We start from the raw sequence: 20,624 nt of genomic DNA on the forward strand, positions 1-20,624 counted from the left end.
ACTGAATGTGACACTGTCTCAGACAAACCTACGAGATGGTTTTCAACTGAATTACGTCTAAATTATGTCTAAATATTGTATTATATCTATCTTATTAATCTATAATGCACATTTAATAATAGTCATCCACAAGGGCCATAGTTACTGTGTCTGTACTGAAGGTCCCACTATTATGACGGCCCACTTTCTGACATCAAAAGGTTACCAGTTGTTGATTCATTGGGTTTCACTTATATTTTGACTTTTATTTTTCATTTTAGATAAAACTTTGTTTCATGGGTTAGTGGGTCAGTTGTAGAGCCAAACAGGTTTTTTCTACCTGAGACATTTTCACAGCAGGAGAAACACAGGTGCAAATAATAAAATTAATGACGGCTGAATCCCATTTAGCTGCTCAGGTTCAGAGCTTCAGCTGTGTGAGCTGACTCACCTCATCTTGAAAAGAACAGAGCCATCGTTAATGTAATTAGTTTCACCTGTGTTTTCACTGCTGTGAATTGAAACAACACAGTGCAGCAGCTTCAGGGACACGCTGCTTTATACTTGTGTTCAGTTGATAAGTTGTTTCCAGTGGCTTGATGCTCGCCAGAAAACTTCTGAGGAAATACTGTAATGTCAGGAAAATGAGATTACTACTATGATTAAATTAGTAGGCTACATAATTACATAATAAAATATCTCACCAGATTTCATTACTTTGAAACAGCCTTCCTGGCACTGCCAGGACACAGCCCTTTATTATTTTGTCCCACAAAATGTTATTATTTATTAACTTTTGACTCAAATAAGCAACTGATATGTAAAATATAGGAAATATGGACAAGTTCTCATCTCTGTCTACAGGTCACATTTTCACATTTATTTTTATGTTGGATTTACAGTCTGAAAACCAATATATTTTGTTAAAAAATAAGAGATTAATTAATTAAAAATCAATCAATATGTCATAAAGTCAGTGTTAATATATTAGGGCCAATCGGAGCAAAATGTAATTTCACCAATCAATTCCTATTTGAATAGAAGGTAATCTTCTAAAATAACCCAACACACGTGTTTTAGGTCGAAAATCCAGAGTAAATCTAAAGAGAAACGCCGGCAGCATGACCTCAGTGTCCTCGGGGGCAGCTACAGCCCGGTGCCCCACTTGCCCCGGGTGCCTGGGGCTCCAGCGACCCCCCACTCCGGGGCCAGAGGAGACGTTGCACCTGTATGCAGTGCGCCTGTCCCGTTTGGAAAAAGTTGGCAGCGCAATGGTTACGCCGCCCGCGTCTCAAGGGCAAAGGAAATGAGGAAACCGATCACAACAACAAATGAAGACTCCCACCTTTTCAGACCTCTCTCTCTCTCTCTCTCTCTCTCTCTCTCTCTCTCTCTCTCTCTCTCTTTCTGTCTGTCTGTCTGCGGGCTGCCCTGCTCTGCTGTAGCGGCGCTGCCATGTCAGTGGAGGATGTTATTCTAGGTTTATTTATAAGAGAATAAAAAAAAAGGACGAGAGAAGATGCGCCTGGAGAGGAAACGTCACATTTTCAGAGGGAGCGACAGTGTGGAGAGACTGTGACCGAGCCGGGCAGAGGAATATGCGGCACTGTCACTCCGCACGTCGGCCCAGAGCGTCGGATCATTACCGGATGAACGTCCGATAGCTGGATAATGTGATTTTTCTTTTTCTTTTTTCTTTTTTAATTCTCTCTCTTCAGCCTTGCACAGAGGATTTATGACCGCACCACGTTTCAGTGGGAACCTGGATGATCCTGCAGTCACGCCACCCCGGTCCCTCCAGACCAGTTTCATGGGATCAGGACCAATAGACTGACGGAGCCCTAAAATAAATACAGGGAGGCATCACAAAGTTTAAACAAGTGTCACCAAAATACCAGGAATTTGAGCTTATGGCGCCACGGTCGGACACATGGATCATGACTTCAGAGAGGCGCATGTTGTCGGCGAAGGCTGATTGTTAAATTACTGGATGGATCTTGGTTATTTCTGACGACATCCTCCTGTGTGCCGCTAATTAAGGGCATGTAATAAAGTGTCTTCAGAGTTCGCCCCCTCTTGTGTGGTTGAAATCAATCAATCATCAATCAAATAAAGTTATTATTCCAGCACTGATGATGCCACACGCGGGTCCTTTCAGGAAAAGGAGGCAGGAGATTGAAAGCGGAATTTCTGCGTCTTTGACCGGACACTGAGGCAGAGGAAGGAGCCGGACCAGCCACCTTCTTCCTCTTTTTTCTTTTCCTCATTTCTTTTTTCTGCTTTATTTTCATTTATATATATATATATATATATTGGTCCAAATTTTAGATTTTTTTTTCTTTTTCTTTTTTTTTGGCGTGCCCCTTGGACTCCTGCACAATGGGGATTATGCTTCAAGTTATTCTAGGAATGTTTCAGTTCCTGCTGCTGACCAGAATACCGACGTCTCATGCCAAGGTATGAATGTATAGACCATTTGACCTCAGGCTGCCAGTCTGCAGTGATCAGCCTGCCACCAGACATGAGCCTGTGGGATTTATTTTGTAGTTCATGTTGATTTGCATTAGACTGAATAACATGAATTCGGTGGTGTTGGAGCTCATGTGGGGCTTTGTGGGAGTTATCCCCGAGGTCAATGACACCTGTCACTTCAGGCCCTGTCACAGGAAGGAAAAAGAAACTACTGTTAATAGTCTTAGTGGATGTTAATGTTTGTCTGTGTCCATTGATAATTAATTTATAGTCACATGTTGCTGTTTATTGTCCCCCATCACAGACTAATTCAATTCTACCCAGACACCTTTTATAAAGAGTTTATAAGGTGCAATAAATAATTTACTCAAGCTTTTGTAGATCAGTTACAAGCCCAGCTTTCAAGTTGCCAGGTTGTGGGGGGAAAAAATCCTCCTCCTGCTGCATGGATTTGATTATTTCTCTTTTAGCTAACTCATTGAGATGCCTCGAATGGTCTGTTCGATCCCTTTCTGTTTCAGAAACTGAAGCTGTGAGGCTCTTGGACCGGAAATCACTCTGACATAACTTTTGCAGGAATTGATGTAGAGATAACATCCCAGTTAGTTTAGCTTAGCTTAGCATAGGCTAAAGTCTGTAAACATAGAGGAACAGCCTGGATCCGTCCACATGTGACAAAGTATCTGCCCACCTGCGCCTCTAAAGCTTATTGTGTATCATTTGTTAAATTTATACAAAAAGTAGTGTTCAACGCAGGGCTGGCCGAAGCCTCCACAGGGCCCTACGCTAATTCTTATTTTGGGGGCCTCTATTACTGCCAATAATACTAATTACTGATCATTTACACACCTACTACAAACTAATTCCATTGTACTAATCCTTTATTACGAATCATCATCTTAGCCTGGCATGTTTTTTACCCATCGATGGTTTTTAATCTGAAATGGTACCAAATTCAGCTAAATGTGCAGCCTGGGGTTGATTTACACCTAATATTCAAAGTGATAGCCTATAGTTCAGAGTGGGATACTGAATCCCATCTAGGCCTATTAAAAGTAATAATCATCTGCTTTTGGTTTTAAATAAACTGCAACAACAATGTGAAGTCCAACAACAACAATTAGAGATTTTTGCAATTACGCTGAATTTCTCCAGGGGTCGGCAGAAGTTACTCACTATAGCTTTAAAAAGTGAATTGCTCTTTGGGACCCCCAGTGGTCACGGGGCCCTGAGCAGGTGTCGCCTTGTGCCGACTCTGGCTAAACAATGTTTTCTGTCTAGGACCAATAGCTTGACTGGTATCATAGCTGTGTTAAAATAAAAGTAATCCAGCACATAACTCTCCATGAAACAATGAAATATTGTGTTTACGCATTAAAACAGCATGTTAATACGTTTGCTTTATGTGCTAATAGGAACATTTTGAGCCAATAGGCCAAACCAAATTTCCCCTTTGAGTTTTGACTCTTTGGGCTAGACTAAACAGCTGCGAGCAGTAGCTTCATATTTACTAATACAGATCAATAGTAGTATCACATTTTTCACATTCTTGGCAAGAAAGTGAACAAGGCAGAGCAAAGTGTTTCTGAAGTAGGTTTTTCTGCAACCTGGCAACCCAAAAGTTGTAGCCTACTTATTAATGACTTAGTTGTAGCTCATTTATGAAGCATTAGTAAATTATCTAGAAAGCAGTGGCTTTATATTATTTTCATTATGAATTAATGTGTGGATTATTATATCTCTAAGTAGCTACATTAGTCTGTGAAATGGCTGAAAGTAATTTAAACAAACTAATTTCTCTGGGGATCATTTTTAATTATGTCAGACCAACGCTGTTATACCCATAAGATATTCAGTTTCGGTAAAACAGTTAATTCTCACAGTGGAGAAGAAGATGAAGGACAACCATTCAAGTATCAAACTTGTGGGTGATTAATTATCCATCAGCTGGTTAACAGATTAACAGTCGAATCATTTGAGGTCGAATCATTTACTATTCAAAATGATTTATAAAGGGTGTCTTATTGGAAAGTGGTGCCCATAATTCTTTATGTGGTTGAGGTTTTGGCTTTGTGTAATTTAAAGCCACGGTTCTCAAAGTTATAATTCACATCGATTGTGCTGTCATGGTCCATGGTGTGATATATGGGCTCATTTTTCTACACACACACACACACACACACAGTAGCAGACACACACACACACGGAGAGACCTGCATGCTGCTGCTTTTTTATTTACGTCTGGAGACTTCTATCAGGAACAGGCAGTGCTCAGAGGGGGTGTGGGATCCAGACCTGACTTTGTGCCACTGATCTGTCATCCTAGACGCTACAGGCAGCGCTGCTGCTACGTGCACAGAAACGCCTCGTTGCCTGTTCGAGACTCTCTCTGCTCTCCTGCCGCCTGGTTCTGTCTGACTGCTTATTTGAAAAAAGGGGGTCATCCTTTTCCTCCTGTAGTGTTGAAGCTCGGTGTGGGTGTGGCAGAGGTGGTGTACTGTATGGCTGTACACTCTTAGAAATGAAAGTGCTAAGTAGAACCATATAAGGTTCTTCGGCGTGCCCTCATAGGAGAACCCTTTTTGGCTCCTGGTTGAACCTTTTATAAAGGTTGTCTGGATCAAAATGGTTCTTACTGGAACCCTTAGTGTTACCAAGAACCATTGAAAAACCCTTTCAGAAGCAAATGGTTTCAGGTGGCCTAGAAATCTAGACACACCCTAGCGGCAGCAAATATATTTGCTCAGCAGGTCCGTCTAGAAACTTTAAACTTGTCATTTTCTTTCAAAGTTGAGCAAGAAACTGCACTGAAGTCATTCATTTTGAAGACGGATGTATTTGGTGTTTTGCAGACGGGATATGGGAAAAGTTTAATCTACCGACGTCATCCTGCTCTTCGCTCTGATTAGTCGTAGGCTACCCTATTGGTGCAGAGGCAGTTTGAAAGACAGCCTTCATCCCGCCCCCTGGATTGAGCCGAGGTCTACCGGACGTTGCCAGACTATAGACCTTTTCAGAGAGTATAAACAAAGACAGGTGTGGCTCATTAGAAAACGCTCTGGTACACTAAATGGAATGGAGCCTTAATTAGTATTCTTGGTAACACCTGTATTTGTTTATAGTCTCTGAAAAGGTCTATACATTTCAATGATATAGTCTGGTTTGTCAGGCTAGGTTTCAGGTAGAACCCCGGCCCTTCTAGAAGAACCCTTTTAGAACCCTTATTTCTAAGAGTGTTGTAGGGCAGGATCCCTTTCACTCACACGTATACAATCACACACACACAGACACACACACTTGGCACATCTGTACAGAGTGGCTCTGGGAGTGGCTGCATGGGAGCTCAACGTGTTAGTTAGACAGTAGACAGTCGGCAATGCCAGTGCAGATGGCACACGGGGGGTTGGCACACAACAGGAGGGTGTGTGTGTGTGTGTGTGTGTGTGTGTGTGTGTGTGTGTGTGTGTGTGTGCGCGCGCATGTGCCAGCTCCTCACAGTTGCGGCTGTCTTGTTTCAAAGACTGATAAGCATACAGAAAAGACACACTCACATCAGCTGACATCCCACCAGACACAAAATGGCCTCAGTCCCAGCTTAACACACAATCAATGTGGGCCAAACCTGTGTGTGTGTGTGTGTGTGTGTGTGTAGAGACGGGGGTGGAACAGTTACAGGGGGGGCAACTGGACAAAGTCTACATTCCCTTACAACAAGTGGCCTTGGTCTTCACACACACACACACATAAGTCAAATAACAGCAGTGTGTGTGTGTGTGTGTGTGTGTGTGTGTGTGTGTGTGTGTGTGTGTGTGTGTGTGTGTGTGTGTGTGTGTGTGTGTGTGTGTGTGTGTGTGTGTGTGTGTGTGTGTGAGGGCTGTAAAATTCAGTCTCTTTTTTGTGTTTTCAGTGGTGGGAGAAGAACTCCACTTCATGTAAAAGCCCTACGTTCACAAAATACATAAGTGTCATAGCTGCAGCTACGTACGTAAATGTAGGCCTTCTTACATGATCAAACACTGAAATGCACTATGTTTATATGTCCGCTGTAGCTGTCACAAGCCAAACAGGCCGGGTGCATGCTGTTTAATAAGGCTGTATGATGTAAAATCTGAATCTGAAAAAGTAACAAGTAACTATGGAAATTAGCCCTAGAGGCTAAATCTGGTACAACCATCTTTTCATTGTTTTATAATTGACTAATGGTATTGTACACTGTCCTGTTATATTAAACTAAACTAAACTAAACTAAACTAAACTAAATGTAAAATAAGTAAAGTACAGGAAAAAAAATCAAGTTAAGTACAAATATGTCAAAGTTGTGCTTTGTTAATTGAGCACTAGAGTAACATTTTGAGTAAATATAACTTCAATACATTAGAGTAAATGAGATAAAAGTCATCTGGGCAACATTACATGAGATTAAATATGTTGTATTCATTGTCAGAACAAAACTTGCATAACAAGCTGCATTCTATATCGTCTTCCATGAGCTCATTTTATGAAATAGTAATATTTGTCCCCTTTGTCAACTCCCAGCTACAGACTGTGACAGTTTACTGCAGATAAATCCAGTGGCAGGTTCTCTCTCTATCTACCTCTGTGGGGCTACTGAAAGTGTTTCAGATGTATAATAAGGTGATAGGTCAGAACATAGAAAAACATCTTCAAAAGGTCCAATTTGCCCCGTCTGTGCAGGAAATATTTCATATTGGAGCCTGAAATTCAGTGTGTTTTCATTTAGCTGTGCCTGCTCTTGCCCTCTCACCTGTGAATCAAAGTTCAGAGTCGTCACTTTCTTCCTGTCACTTGTCACCACGCAGTATTAAGCTTTAGGCTACATGTTCAGATGTCAGGTGTGAAATATTCACAGGTACAACTGGCTTGTTGATAACCACCACTGTCACAGTGGAGGTGGCAGGCAGAAGTTAGATTTACTGATACTATAGGTTTAATTCATTTAAAAAAACATTGAATATTGATCAATAAAAGAAGATATACTCACAAAACACATTTGCAGGAACCTAAACAAAATTGAAACTCATACTAATCTGAACACGATCTGAGAAAAACTGATTGACATGTGTTTTGTTATGATATTAGCTCATTTTACTTTAATTAAATTACTCTAATTTCATGTTTTAAAAATGTTTTTCGTGCTCTTATTTGGGAAAAGCCTCATATATCTTTCTTAAACTCTAAATCATTTGGTGAAAGTTAAAGGGCCTACATGTACGTTTTAGCTACTGCTTCATATTAGCATTAACAGCCGTTTCTAGATGAAATGCTGGAATTTCAACCGCAATCTTAATTTTGTTATTTGATGGGAGCTGTTTCAATAATGGAGCAGCTCCCAACACCATAAGCATGCTAACCAACTGGCTTCACGAGCTGCTGCTGCATCTGTCTGCCCTCAGTTCACTGACCATGATGCATTTATTATTTATTATATGTCACACTTCTGAATCAAGTTTTTGCTCTGCTGATATGAAACCTCTGCAATAGTTAATAGTGACTAAATTAACTTTTTCGTCCTTTCTGTTTCTCCCTCCAGCTCGCCCACTGGCGCCCAGCAGACTCCCCCAAGTCGAGAGAGGGTCGAGAAGGTACGTCCCCTGTTCCTTCACCGGTTCCTCCTTCATGGAGCTGAGAGAGTTGAGTTGAAACACGTTGTTTGTCTCTGTGGCTGCTCCAGTGCGGCGGTGGTTGGAGGTTTACTCCAGGAGCGGGTGTGAGCCTCGCGACACCTTGGTGGAGGTCTGGCAGGAGCTGCCGGGGGAGACCCACCACCTCTTTGTCCCGTCCTGCGTGTCGGTGAGGCGATGTGGCGGCTGCTGTGCAGACGAGGCCCTAGAGTGTGTGCCTTCGCTCACACACACACTCACCATGGAGGTAGGCTACCCACGCCAACACACACACAGCTCACAGCTCAGAACTTACCGCCAGTTGAAAAATGTGTATTGTTCAGAACCCTATGTGACTATTTTTCTTTTATAAAGAAGCATTTTGTGGAGCTAATTTATTCCCTCATTCTGGGGAAGACGTACTGGTGTGGGCGGAGTTGTGTTTTGTTTTTTACATGTATGGTTTAAAGGTTAGGGCATCTAAGCTTGTAGCTTCAGCCCCTGACCCTTTCGATCAGCCTCATGCAGCCCTGCTTTTAGAGGGATGTGTTACTGTTTTTTTTCTTGTGGTTCTATTTATTTTTTTGATGTGCTGCTGATCAAAATAAACTCAACTCAAACTCAAACTTTGCCACTGAATAGATCCAAGAGATCTTTATGCGCCCAGTTGAGGGCTGGGATTCTCCCTCTGGCAATAGAAGTAGGTAGGTTTAACTCAGTACCTTAGGAGGGAAGACTATGCACATTATGCAATCTAAATGTAATCGAGGATGAACTGCATTTTATGTTTCATTGTCCGTTATATGATGAAGCCAGGCAGTTTTTGTCTCAGAAAATGCAAAATGTGAAATCTGTGTTGTTTTGGGCTGATGATGAGTTAAAGTTGGAATGGTTCTTCAGAAAAGTCTTTACTATATAGCTACTTTCATAAAAAAAAAAGTGCCTGGACACTAAGAAAAAGTGAATTATTTATGTGAATTCCATGTGGTTTTTGTTTTGTCTGTACTCTGATGATTTTGTTTGTTGTCTACAGTAAATATGAAATGTGTCTTGCAAGCCCTTATAGGCTGGGCGCCTTAATTGGTGCATGACACTTAAGTAAATATAAATTCAAAATTCATTCACACACAAATTGAATCCCTAGAAGGGAGAGGGTGTCTGTGGTTTAACAGTGGTCTCCTCCTCTCTGGTTGCAGCTGATGAGAACCTCCTTCATGAAACATGAGCTCATCGAGTTGCCCTTCGTCGAGCACAGCCAGTGTGAGTGCAGGTAATAAAAACACACTCAGTGTCTGTGCACGAAGGTGGAGGCATGTGGTCGTCCACCTGCTGTTCATGGTGCACCTGCTAACACTGACCTCACTGCACCTTCAAACTGACACTGTCTTTTTTATCTCTGTGCAGATTAAAGGAACAGTTCCAGCCAACACCTACGACAAGGTAACATATTTTACATGCACATTTTTATCTTTCTGGTTTTGTTTTCAGTTGTCTTTAATGGTAATTTAGTGACCTATTCAGATTGTGTTATCAGTCCTTGTCTGGAAACTGTCCAAGCTCTGCACTAATGCTGCCGTTATAACTCTGCTGATGATGCTGCTAATGAGGAGGAGGTTTACAGAAGAGTGTTTCATCTCAAAGCAAATTAACATAAGTATTGTACTTGTAGTGAAAAGAGGTTAATATTCAACAGTTACACACAGTAAAGAATCAGTGTGTTTGTGCTTGTTTGACTGGTGCATTTGAACAGAAAATGCAGTAATGTGTAATAAAAACTAAGAGGACGCTGATGACGGTTTAGGCTGATAATGAAAAAAACTTTTCTGGTGCTGAACATTTTGTTTGCTGTAGTTTTTTCTAGCCTTTATTAGATGGAACTATATTGATGTGGTGAAGGTGGAGTCAAACCACACACATTGTGGCTACAAAGCACAAGTCTTAATAATAGGCTAATATTGGAAATAGAAATAGATGATAAATGATATAAATATTCCACTGTAATGGCTGACTTTTAGGGGTTTCAGAGTTGCAGTCAGTGAACTGAAACAAAGAGGAAATTGTCAATCTCTGTCTTAAAGTTTAATAAATCCACAGTGAAAGTGAGGAAACTGTGCGGGAGGTGGATGCTGTGCGGTTGAGGCTCTGTTGAGCGTCATCAGCAGCCGTACACTGTGAAACACGCTCTGCTGCTGAGTCGCTGATGTTTGTTTGTGTGCCTCATACTGGCAGGTCCAGGGAATCACACGATTGCATCTTTAATGTTTATGTCCCCGTGCTTCCTGTTAGGATGCGGACATAAATAAAGGATTCCAACATATGTGTGTGTAGGTTTTAAAACTCAGTAAGGATGTGTGTGTGTGTGGTTTTTCTGAATTTATCCACATATAGACATGTATGGGCTCTGTGTATTAGTATAAATGTATATTAAACTTTTAATATTTGTTTCTGTGTGGTACATGTGGATGTGTGTTTGTCCCTCAGTGAGTTAGCATCTGTGTGACTCTCTCCCAGCGTCCCCTGGGACGGCCCTCATCCTGTTGTCACCATAGTGATGATTTTTATCTCTGCTACCATGTGCGCTCTCACAGACTGATGGAGCAGAGTCACGAATCCATGATAGTAAATTAAAGCTCCAAAGACAACAGCAGCAGACTCTGTTAGTGACGTCAGGGCTCAGCTGGCAAAAACTGCTCCCATAATAATTTTATATATCGTTTAACAGAGTTTATAGCAGAAAGAAACAGAGCAGCGAGAAGCAGAGAAAGTTAAAGCTGGAAACCCAGAGCTGAAGGCAGATGCACTTTGCTCTGACATTAAAGTAAAACTGATTGTGCTCACTAAAGGCTGGACACTGCTGTGATAAGGAGGATGTGAATCAGCAGACTGGAGTACAGAGAGCAACAGGGACAAGGGACTTATACCAGAATAAAAGAATGAGGATTGTCATGAAATGTAAAAAATGAACTTAAATTATGGAGCAGAATGGTTCTCTTTATTCACTATATCAAATATTAAATGTTATGATGATGCAGTGCTGACTAAACGGGCAAAATTATGTTTTATTAGATGCTGTCTTATCAGTCTGAGTAGACGTAATAAGTATAAGATACAAATCTGAACAAACTTTCAAAGAGGTTGTGCAGTGGGTTCATGTAAGGATACTGTCATAATATATTCACTCAGTAGATACACGGGGGACTCGTTTTAATTTGGTGCTTACCGGGTTGCATACAAATTAAAATTTAACTCCTGACATTGTCTGTGTCTGATTTTCTCCAGGCCTCATCTGAAACCGCGGAGAAAAGACAAGAAAAAAGAGCGGGGAAAGTCCAAGCAGAAGAGTGGAGACATCAGAGCTGCCACGTATGTAAAAAATAAAAAATAAAAAATTCACAACATACTTTTGATTTATTTATTTATTCTTCCTCTCTTTTTTTTTTCTTTTTTTTTTTTACTTTGTCATGAACTGTGAAAAGTTTTCACTTACGTCAGTCAGTGTTTTCCAGCCTCGGTGTGAATGTTTGGATTAGAAAAACAAACTAGGTTATCTGGTCTATATTATTACTGAAGGACAATTTGTTTTACAGCCACACCAGTCAAGGTCTAACACACACACACACACACACACACACACACACACACACACACACACACACACACACACACACACACACACACACACACACACACACACACACACACACACACACACACACACACACACACACACACACTTGTAGGGGTCACCTCTGTGTGTTACTAAGCCCATTAGATTGCCAAGCTTTTTAATAACAGCAAAACAGTACATGGGTCGGTGACAAATACGGGTTGGCAAGAGGCGCAATTCAGAAATATCTTTAAAAATTGTCTTAAAAACATGCATCAGATGTGTTAAAGTGTTGTTTGTATTCACGTTGGTTTTATGTCATTTGAAATGAAAATTTAACCATTTTTGAACAAAATTTGAACAATTCTTTACATTTTTTGCCGTATTTCTATATTCAAATTTGAATTACAGTAATTTGGTAACACTGGGCAGGGCTTATCCGAAAAACACCACTTTTTTTTTTTTTCTAAATAATGTGACAAATGATGTAAAATTTGTTAAGAAACATAGCGTTGCATTGTGAAAGTGAATTACACGTATTTCATATCTGAGTCCAGATTTATTTTCCCTTTATATAGTCAGATTTTTATGGAAAAATACTGGTTACACTTGACACTGGGTTGCATCATGTCATTGACACACATACTTATTCAAAACTATTAACTTGTACCATGATTCTGGTGCTTCACCTCAGAGTAATGAAGGACAAAGGCGCTGCCGCTCTTTTCCCTACAACAGTTTTTTCCTCTCGTCAGCTTCCCCTTCACTTTGCTTGTCAGTCATCTCCGTCCCCCCCTCGGTTTGGGTGTGATGAACCTCGGCAGCCATCCATCACTCAGAACAGGCTTTATTCGGGCTCTGGCAGGGGTGAAATCTGTGTAATTTGCTCCCAAATGCCACCTCCTCTGTCCGTGCCAGTGGCAGGCGTGGTCATCGGGACCTGAACAAAGATGGCCCCTCTCTGCCTCATTAAGTAACTTCATTAAGTAGCCTACCGCCAGCCTCCCTGAGAGGACGCAGGCAGAACCAGCTCAAGTTAATGCACCAACTGATGCAGGCAACTTTCTCAGACCCAGAGAATCCCAGAGAATGATCCGCTGACCTTTACAGCAGCCATGGATATTACTGTTTTATAAATGAGATGAGATGTATTAACAATCAGTGGGTGGAGAATGAAGTTCAGTCCAGACATTCACACCATCACATTTTTAATTGTTCAATACTTCATGGCCATGAATTGATAAACTCTGCAGCCACCCACACTCATCTTCCATCCCTCTCTCATCCAGGACCCCTGCTCCCCCAACTCTCCCTCCCCCGTCCTCTCCTCCTACTCCTCCATCACCTCCTCCCACCGTCGCCTCTCTCTCTCCGTCTCCTTCCCCGAGGCCTTGCTGCCGCCCCTGCAGAGGGAGGAAGTGGGCATTGGATCCAGCGACGTGCGAGTGTCGCTGCACCATCAGAGCCGAGAGCTGCAGCCAGAAAGGTCGGAGGCTCAACCCCCAGAGGTGCAGGTCAGTCCAAGCACGACAAAAACAACATAACCTGCCATTTGAACTTGTCTTTATTGGTTTCTGAACATGCAGGTTTGTTATAACTGGATCTGTTTGTTCTTACTCCAGAGCATCTTCCCATTTTTTCTCTGTTGTAGCCAAAATTAATTTTATGTGCAGATATAAAAAGATCTAATTGTTCGGTTGGTCATTGTTTCCTGTTCCAGGTGTGATGCCATAAGGACTTAATGTGTCCACCCGCTTTACTTTCGCCTCCTTCTCTCCAACGACCCCTGCTAATTCATCGTCCACTCTCAGCATCACTGCCATGGAGCATACAGACGCTTGGGCATCCAGTTCCTCAGACCGAAGGAAATATTAGCAGAAGCACACACACACACACAAGAACCTGTAGTAGCACTCTAGTAAAGCAACACATGCAGCATCACAGCCTCAGTATACTGTAGATCTACGTCGTGTGCAACCAAACATCTTACCACCTCCTCGTTTCTGTGTAAAAGCTTCAGTCAGTCCACACGTGCATCACTGTATACAGACGTGTAGAATCACAAAACTCATCCAGTGAGCGAAGAGATGAAAGAAGCAGGAGAAAGGGTGTGACTTTGACAAAGAGACGAAGAAAGACCCAGAGAAACTCTTCCCTGGTGGACGGACACACGCCCACGGTTGGACATGCTCGTCCTTCTGCTGTGGTTTGGATATTGGACCCAAGAAATCCTATAAATACAAGGAAATAGTGGAGACGGGGGTGATCATACTATACAAAGACAACAGAGATGAAGTGGACCGGTCTTACACAGGTGTCCTACGTGTCGATGCTTCGGTGGAAGTTGTGACTCGCTGCTCACAAGGAAACTGCACATGGAGATGTTAAGTCAAGGCCAGTGTTTGTGCAGAGGGCTTGAAAAACATTGGTGAAAGAGATTATTGGTGGATGTATGCACACTCAGACATACCACAGGGACACAGGACGTGCACATGAACGGGCACCCCAGTGTGCGTGGACCTATAGTTGTGCTGAATGCTGGGACGGGGTGTATCTGTGTGGTCTCCCCACTGAAAGACCCAGATGGGTTATCCCTGCAGCCGTTTTCTCACATTCAAAGCATATGACCACAGGCTGGCTCTCCAAGCCGCTTTCCGGCATTTGTTTAATTTGAGCCTTTTGTCTCCATCTTTTCTCGGCACCTCGACTGAAAGCAGCCGCTTTGCCTCTCTTTGCCTCTCTTTTGGGCAGTGAGGAGAATGACAATAATGAGGCCTGGCGGCTGTCCACCACTTCACACACAGACATTCACACTTATAACACCAGGAACACAGACAACACTGCAAATGCAGACACATACAACCTCGCTCACTCTGTGCTATAGCACACACACACACACACACACACACACACACACACACACACACACACACACACACACACACACACGCATATGCATACTGAAATCACACAACATACACATGCAATGTGAAATGAATGCAGGTAGCCATAAGCTTTTGTTGGTGCCACACTAAGTGTGCAAATAAATGTCAGTTGTTTATATTTGCAATTTAATGCAAAGTAATGTGTTATATTCCTGTGTTTTATATTTTATTATAATTCTGTCAAGTTGATTGAAAAGATATTCTATATTGCAGAATGTGTCTTTGTTTTGTTTTTGTTCATCCTTAATCCATCTGCATAAAGAGTCACACTGGGTGGCCGGCTGCGTACACAGTCAGCAACTAAACCGATACGCAAATGTATTGAATTTAAACAGAGACGGCTCACACGGGCCACAAACGGGAGACTATATACATTATAATGTGTAACTCAAACAATCAGTGGGTCAGTGTTGTCTGCAGCACTCAGAAACCAAGCAAATAGCCGTTCCCAGTGCAGTGAAAGGAAAACATGGCTGTTGTTGTTGCTGCATGTGCGAGCTGGGATGGAAAGAGTATTATTCATTTGGAACATAACTTGTTTATATTCTGACTGATCTCACGCTTTAACTCCGTGTTAGTTCACGGCCGCCCAGCTGCCGGGTGGGAACTGGGATTTGAACTGCGACTGGTTGAGAAAAGGACGAGGTCTTGAGCAACTTGTCAGTCAGCGTGACGAGCTGAAGCCGCAGCTCCACTGTCATGAGGAGGGACCATAATGGCAGGTCAGGGAGTTGAAACCCATTTTTGACAACCATTCAGAGCCTGTGTCCCGTGTTAAATTTCACCAGTGACGTCTTTGCTCCGTGAGAACCAGAAGCTTTGAAACTCCATGATTCATGTTCGTACTCTTTCTCTCTTTCCCCCTCTCTCTTCCCCGGACTCATGCCATCCTGCTGAGAGAAGAATAGTCACCCAGAAGCAGCGTGCAGTCCACAGTCTGAATTAATTGTGTGTCAGCCTTGAGGCAAAAGAACTTTGTTTCACTGGCTGGTGTGATAAGCTCTGTATTTATACTCTCTTTAGATGAGTTTTTTTTTTTTTTCCGCGCTCAACTTCATTGTTCAGTGTTTATTATTACTGTCAATCAATGCTTCAATCACTACCTCTATGTCATAACATATTAATGACCAAGTATTAGTGCGTCGTTGTTACTTCCCTGTGTTATTGCAGACCTCTTTTAAGATGATGATATTTTTTATTTACATTTAGCAATAAGCACAGTCTCCAGTGTAGAGACTCTGAGCTGCAGCAGATATGTAGTAATAAGCACCGGTCTTGGAGGAACCTATAGGAGATTCCTGAGCGCGTCTTAGCAATCTGAAGAGCAGGGTTGTTCACAGGAGGAGAGCTGACCTGGTCTTCTGACTATAGACCAGACACTGTGTGATACTGTGGAACAGGAGACGGTTTCCCAAAATGTTTGTAGTCCCCAAATTAATGGCGACGGTTCAGGGAATATACTTGCTCGTTCTCTTGCTGAGAGTTAGATGAGACGATTGATGCAACTGTCATGACTGCATGGAGTCCAATGGGTCCAGTGGTAACACAATTTACGTAGCAGCATGACTAAAAATCCCTGGTTAGTGTGTTAAACTGAATCTCTTTTCTTTAATTCACATTAAAAGCCATAGTGAGAAAATGACAAGTTGTGGGTTTTGCAGTGATTATGTGCCAAATGATCTGTCAGCACAGACTTCAGGAAATAACTGTACCCAGCCAGGAAATATTCCAGCCCATTGCCATCTGTACAACGGCACACTGACGTAGGCTATTTACACTTTAGCCTTTAAATGGATTTATTAAATTAATTAATGAGTCTTAGAGGCACTGATTGGAAAGTCTTGTTCCATTTAGATGAGCTGTTTTGTCTTGTTTCCAGTCTATGCTAAGATAAATGGAGAGAGTCTGGCTTTATCAACTGTTTTCTACATGCAACAGTGTGAGTAAGTGTATTTCCAAAGGTTTTAAGCCGTTTGTTTAGATTTGACTTACTCTTTTGCAGCTATTTCTATGTGTTTTATCATTTTTTGGTAAACTAGACTTTCCAAATTCCTCCTCCTCTTAGTAATATTGCATTTTGTGCACAAGGAAGCAAATGTTTTGGGAAACCGTGAACCTCAGTACAGATTGCACTTGTGTTTGAGATTGCAAAGCACATACTGAACAATTGTACACTGGGTAAAAACAAACTCAGTTGATGGCAGAACTGCAGGAGCAAATGGACATGAACTGAAAAGCTCCTCTCATGCAGACATGCATGACATCAAAGACATTCCACCTTAAGAGTTGTGGCGCTAAGATGACTTCTTGATGGCCTCTGGGGCTTCAGCTGTTACTTCTTGTGACCAGTTTTTCTTATTTTAAAATACTCATTTTGCATCCCAACTCTTAAAGCTATACAGCTATACTTGGACATATTAATATCCTAAATGTCCTAAACTTGTGTCAGTATCGAACATCAGTGTGCTTTGTATCCACACAGTCTGTGTTGTACTGTAAAGGTAGCCCTGTTCTAGCCTCCAGTGTCTTAGTAGCCTATAGAGACCCCTTACTAACTATATAACATTTTATAATCTCTAATATCCAGCCATGACCTTGTGTATGATGTACAACATACATTAGAAATGTATTTGTAACTTCATTTTAGCTGTACTTTGCAATGAATCTCTTCTCTGCAAATACAATGTACTACTGTAGCCTATGTATAAAGAAAAACCTACACTCTTTTTTTGCTGCTACACCATTTGTGCCCTATTATGATGTCTTTGTAGAGATCAATGCAGTTTTATGTTGTATTAGTATATAAATGCCAATTAATCGAGTCAATGTCCACATGAAAATGTATACTGCATCGTCAAATATATTGAAAATGATACCAGGATACAACCTTGATGTTACAGATGTTATTAAAGGAAATGTCTTATTTTTCATATAAATCTCTCATTTTCTCCCTGTCGCTGTTTATCCACACTGCTGCTGTCCCTGCGTCTGTAATGTCCCTGTGGTTTGACCTCAGCTCCTCCACCCCCCTGTTTCTTTTTGTTTTAATCTCTCATTTGACGGTAATGAAAGGCAAACAGGCATTTTTGATTACAGTGCCACCCTGTTGTGACGTGTTGTTATGAGACATAATATTGTTCCCTCTCCTCCTCTCATCTGTGTTGCTGAGTCAGAAGCTCGTCAAGTACAAAGGTGTGCAGCCCCACGCTGCGTGTGTGTGTGTGGAAAATTACTCATTTGCCCAAGTACAGTAATAAGGTATTGGCACTTTACTCGATGATTTTAATTTTATATCACTTGACTGCTACATTTGTTTTTATTTGGGTTGTATAGTGCCTCACAAAGGTAGAATAGATTTGGCACCCAAATTACAGAAATAATCCAGATGAGAATTGATATTCTTAATAGCCACTTAAAAAATCATTTAGGTCCAGAGATACTGCAGCTATGAAAACACAATATCCATGAACATCTTTGTTATCCACTAGGAACTTCTTTAATGAATGAAACAGTAATCAAACACATCTAAAATGTGATTTAAAGCTTCTACAACCAACATCACTAAACAAATCCAATAAAACTTTAGGCTAGTTTGCTGAATGAGGATAGTTAGCTGACTTGATTCATTGTCCACTGTTAAATAACAGTGCACTGTTCTGTTCCCACATTAGTGTCGTCACATGACAGAGTCGACTTTAGACCACAGTCAGGGATATTGTGTAATAGGAACCAATTTCAACCACAGTCACTGTTTATAAATGGCATACATAACAGTATTATCACTGATTATTGATTGGATTTATTGTATATTGACCAGTGGTTTTATTTGGACATCGTGACCATAAAAACTCTACTGCTGAAACTGTATGAAGACTTTACAGTGTCTATTTGGAGGAAGGCAAAGGGAGAGGAGACAAAGAAAAAGGAAAGTGAAGAAAAGAAAAGGACATGAAAAGAAAGGGAAGGGGGGATGAGGAAAAGAGAGATCAGGAGCTAACGCTGCTGCCAAGCTATCTGTCTGGAAGGGCATTATGCCAGGACTAAATATAGCTGCAAGATTAGGGAGACGGAGGGAGAGAGAGAGAAAAGGACATAGTGACTCATCCATCTCGTTACAGAAAAGATGTCTTTACTCCAAAATCTTCTTCTTTTTTTAAAGCTCTGTGCCCAACAGAAACCAGCTAGTAACAGTGTCCTCACACTGATGAAAACTGACGGAGAGACAAAAAGACTTTGTTCATGTGGCTATTTTGACTGTTTCTCTCTGGTTTTGTGCATTTATTTGACTTGGACTCTTCGCCTGCCTCCCTCCCTCCATCCCATCGTCCATCTCCCTCCGTCTCACTCAGTCTTTGCACTTGTATCAGGACTTCCTGTATTTTTCCACCTTGCTTTCTCTGCATTCACAGTTGTGTTTTCCTAATAATGTCAGCCATGGTTTCCTCCCAGCTTTTGTAGCAGCAGCTGTGTTGAAGCAGGTATACGGTGCGCTATCTGGCCTGCGAGTGTGTGTTGTTAGATGCTATCAGCACCAGTCTCTCTCTGTGTGTGTGTGTGTGTGTGTGTGTGTGTGTGTGTGTGTGTGTGTGTGTGTAAATGTGTGTGTATGTGTGTGTGAGAGATGGGGTAAAAGCCCGGGACAGAAAGATTGGGTCTGTTATGTGCAGTGTAAAGAAGAGCCATGTGTGTCTGCTGACAGGAAAGTGAGTGTTTTTGAACGTCTCTTGTGAACACAGAGAACTTTTTCATTTCATTTCACAGAACAAACAAACAGCGTTATCTCCGACAGAAACGTGGATCCACAGGCCTCGTCTGTCTCAGTTCACTGAAGGACGTCAACCTTGATGAAAGATGCTACGGCTGTTTTTTACTACGCAGGAAAACAGTATCTGTAAAGTCAGCAGGTTGAGAATTATGTGAACCAGACAGCCCACATACACTAACACCACCACATGGTTTAAAACTTGTCATCACTAAGACCAAAACTCATGCTGGTAACACTTTATTATTTGTGCACACTATTATTAAGCATTAAATTCTGAATTCATCATTTGTAACACATGAATACTCATTAGTATGAAGTTTATAAACCCAGTTAAAAATGTTTTACTCATCATTGATAAGCACTAACTGTATTTATAAACTACATACTAATGAGTGTTCATACGTTATAAATGAAGAATTCAGTGTTTATTAAAGCTTAACTAATGCTTAATAGTGTGTACGTATTATGAAGTGTTACCCTCATGCTTAGTTTAGTCAATAGACAAAAATATACAGACTAGACCAATGTACCAAAATTTCAATCTTCAATTTTTGTCAATTCTAAGTAAATGGAAAGCTTCAATTTCCAACCGAACTTTCAATTTCCACCCAAATGTTTCTTCAACTATCGTCCAGCCTGAACAACCAAAGAGGTCACCACATAGGTTGTTACAGCGCTATGAATAATGGACCCCAGTTGTCATGGTCCTCGCTTAGGTCTACACACTAAAAATGACTTGTTTAGGGTTAAAGAAGACGGACAATATTTCATTTTGCAGTCCTACACAAATACATTTCATATGATAGGCCTGTTTGGTTCCACTCATGTCAACTACATCACCTTACTTAGCTACCCCTCTGCTTTTGTCTTAATTACAAGTCTTAAAAAGAAGTACGTATAGTCATAATAAGCTGTTGAACAAACGACGATGGTGTTTTGTTGTTGTTGTTGTTTGCTGGATGACAGTCTCCGTTTTTGAGACAGTTTTTGTTTCATACAACACAACAAATTCATAGTGGCAAAATGGTCAAAGAAGTCAAAGCATCATCAAAGTCGACAGGATTCATCCTCTGCAGACTAAGAACGTAAGTAAAAAGTTTCATGTTGTTGAAATATTTACTGTAGTGTGGACCAAAGTGATGAACCAAACAAACAAACAACCAATCGGGCCTTTGCATTAACAGAGCTTTGCTGCTATAGTAAAAAAAAAAAAACAATCAATTTAAGAATAAGTA

The 20,624-nt window shown here is 41.3% G+C and overlaps 1 protein-coding gene across 3 annotated transcripts; it reads left to right on the plus strand.

Annotated features, from left to right (window-relative positions):
• The first annotated feature begins 1,358 nt into the window (after nucleotides 1-1,358).
• On the plus strand, nucleotides 1,359-17,546 carry vegfba (vascular endothelial growth factor Ba). Of its 3 annotated transcripts, none has more exons than XM_083980185.1 (8): nucleotides 1,359-2,436; nucleotides 8,003-8,054; nucleotides 8,144-8,340; nucleotides 9,269-9,342; nucleotides 9,477-9,512; nucleotides 11,352-11,435; nucleotides 12,969-13,193; nucleotides 13,400-17,546. In XM_083980185.1, exons 1-8 carry the CDS (start codon nucleotides 2,359-2,361, stop codon nucleotides 13,419-13,421), a joined length of 768 nt encoding a protein of 255 aa, XP_083836311.1. In that variant the 5' UTR covers nucleotides 1,359-2,358; the 3' UTR covers nucleotides 13,422-17,546. The 3 variants fall into 3 exon arrangements, with proteins under 3 accessions (XP_083836311.1, XP_083836310.1, XP_083836312.1); XM_083980184.1 differs by having other exon boundaries at nucleotides 15,203-17,546; XM_083980186.1 differs by having other exon boundaries at nucleotides 12,969-13,187.
• Nucleotides 17,547-20,624: the final 3,078 nt, after the last annotated feature.

This window comes from Trachurus trachurus (assembly GCF_905171665.1).
Source record: "Trachurus trachurus genome assembly, chromosome: 10".
NCBI lineage: Eukaryota > Metazoa > Chordata > Actinopteri > Carangiformes > Carangidae > Trachurus > Trachurus trachurus.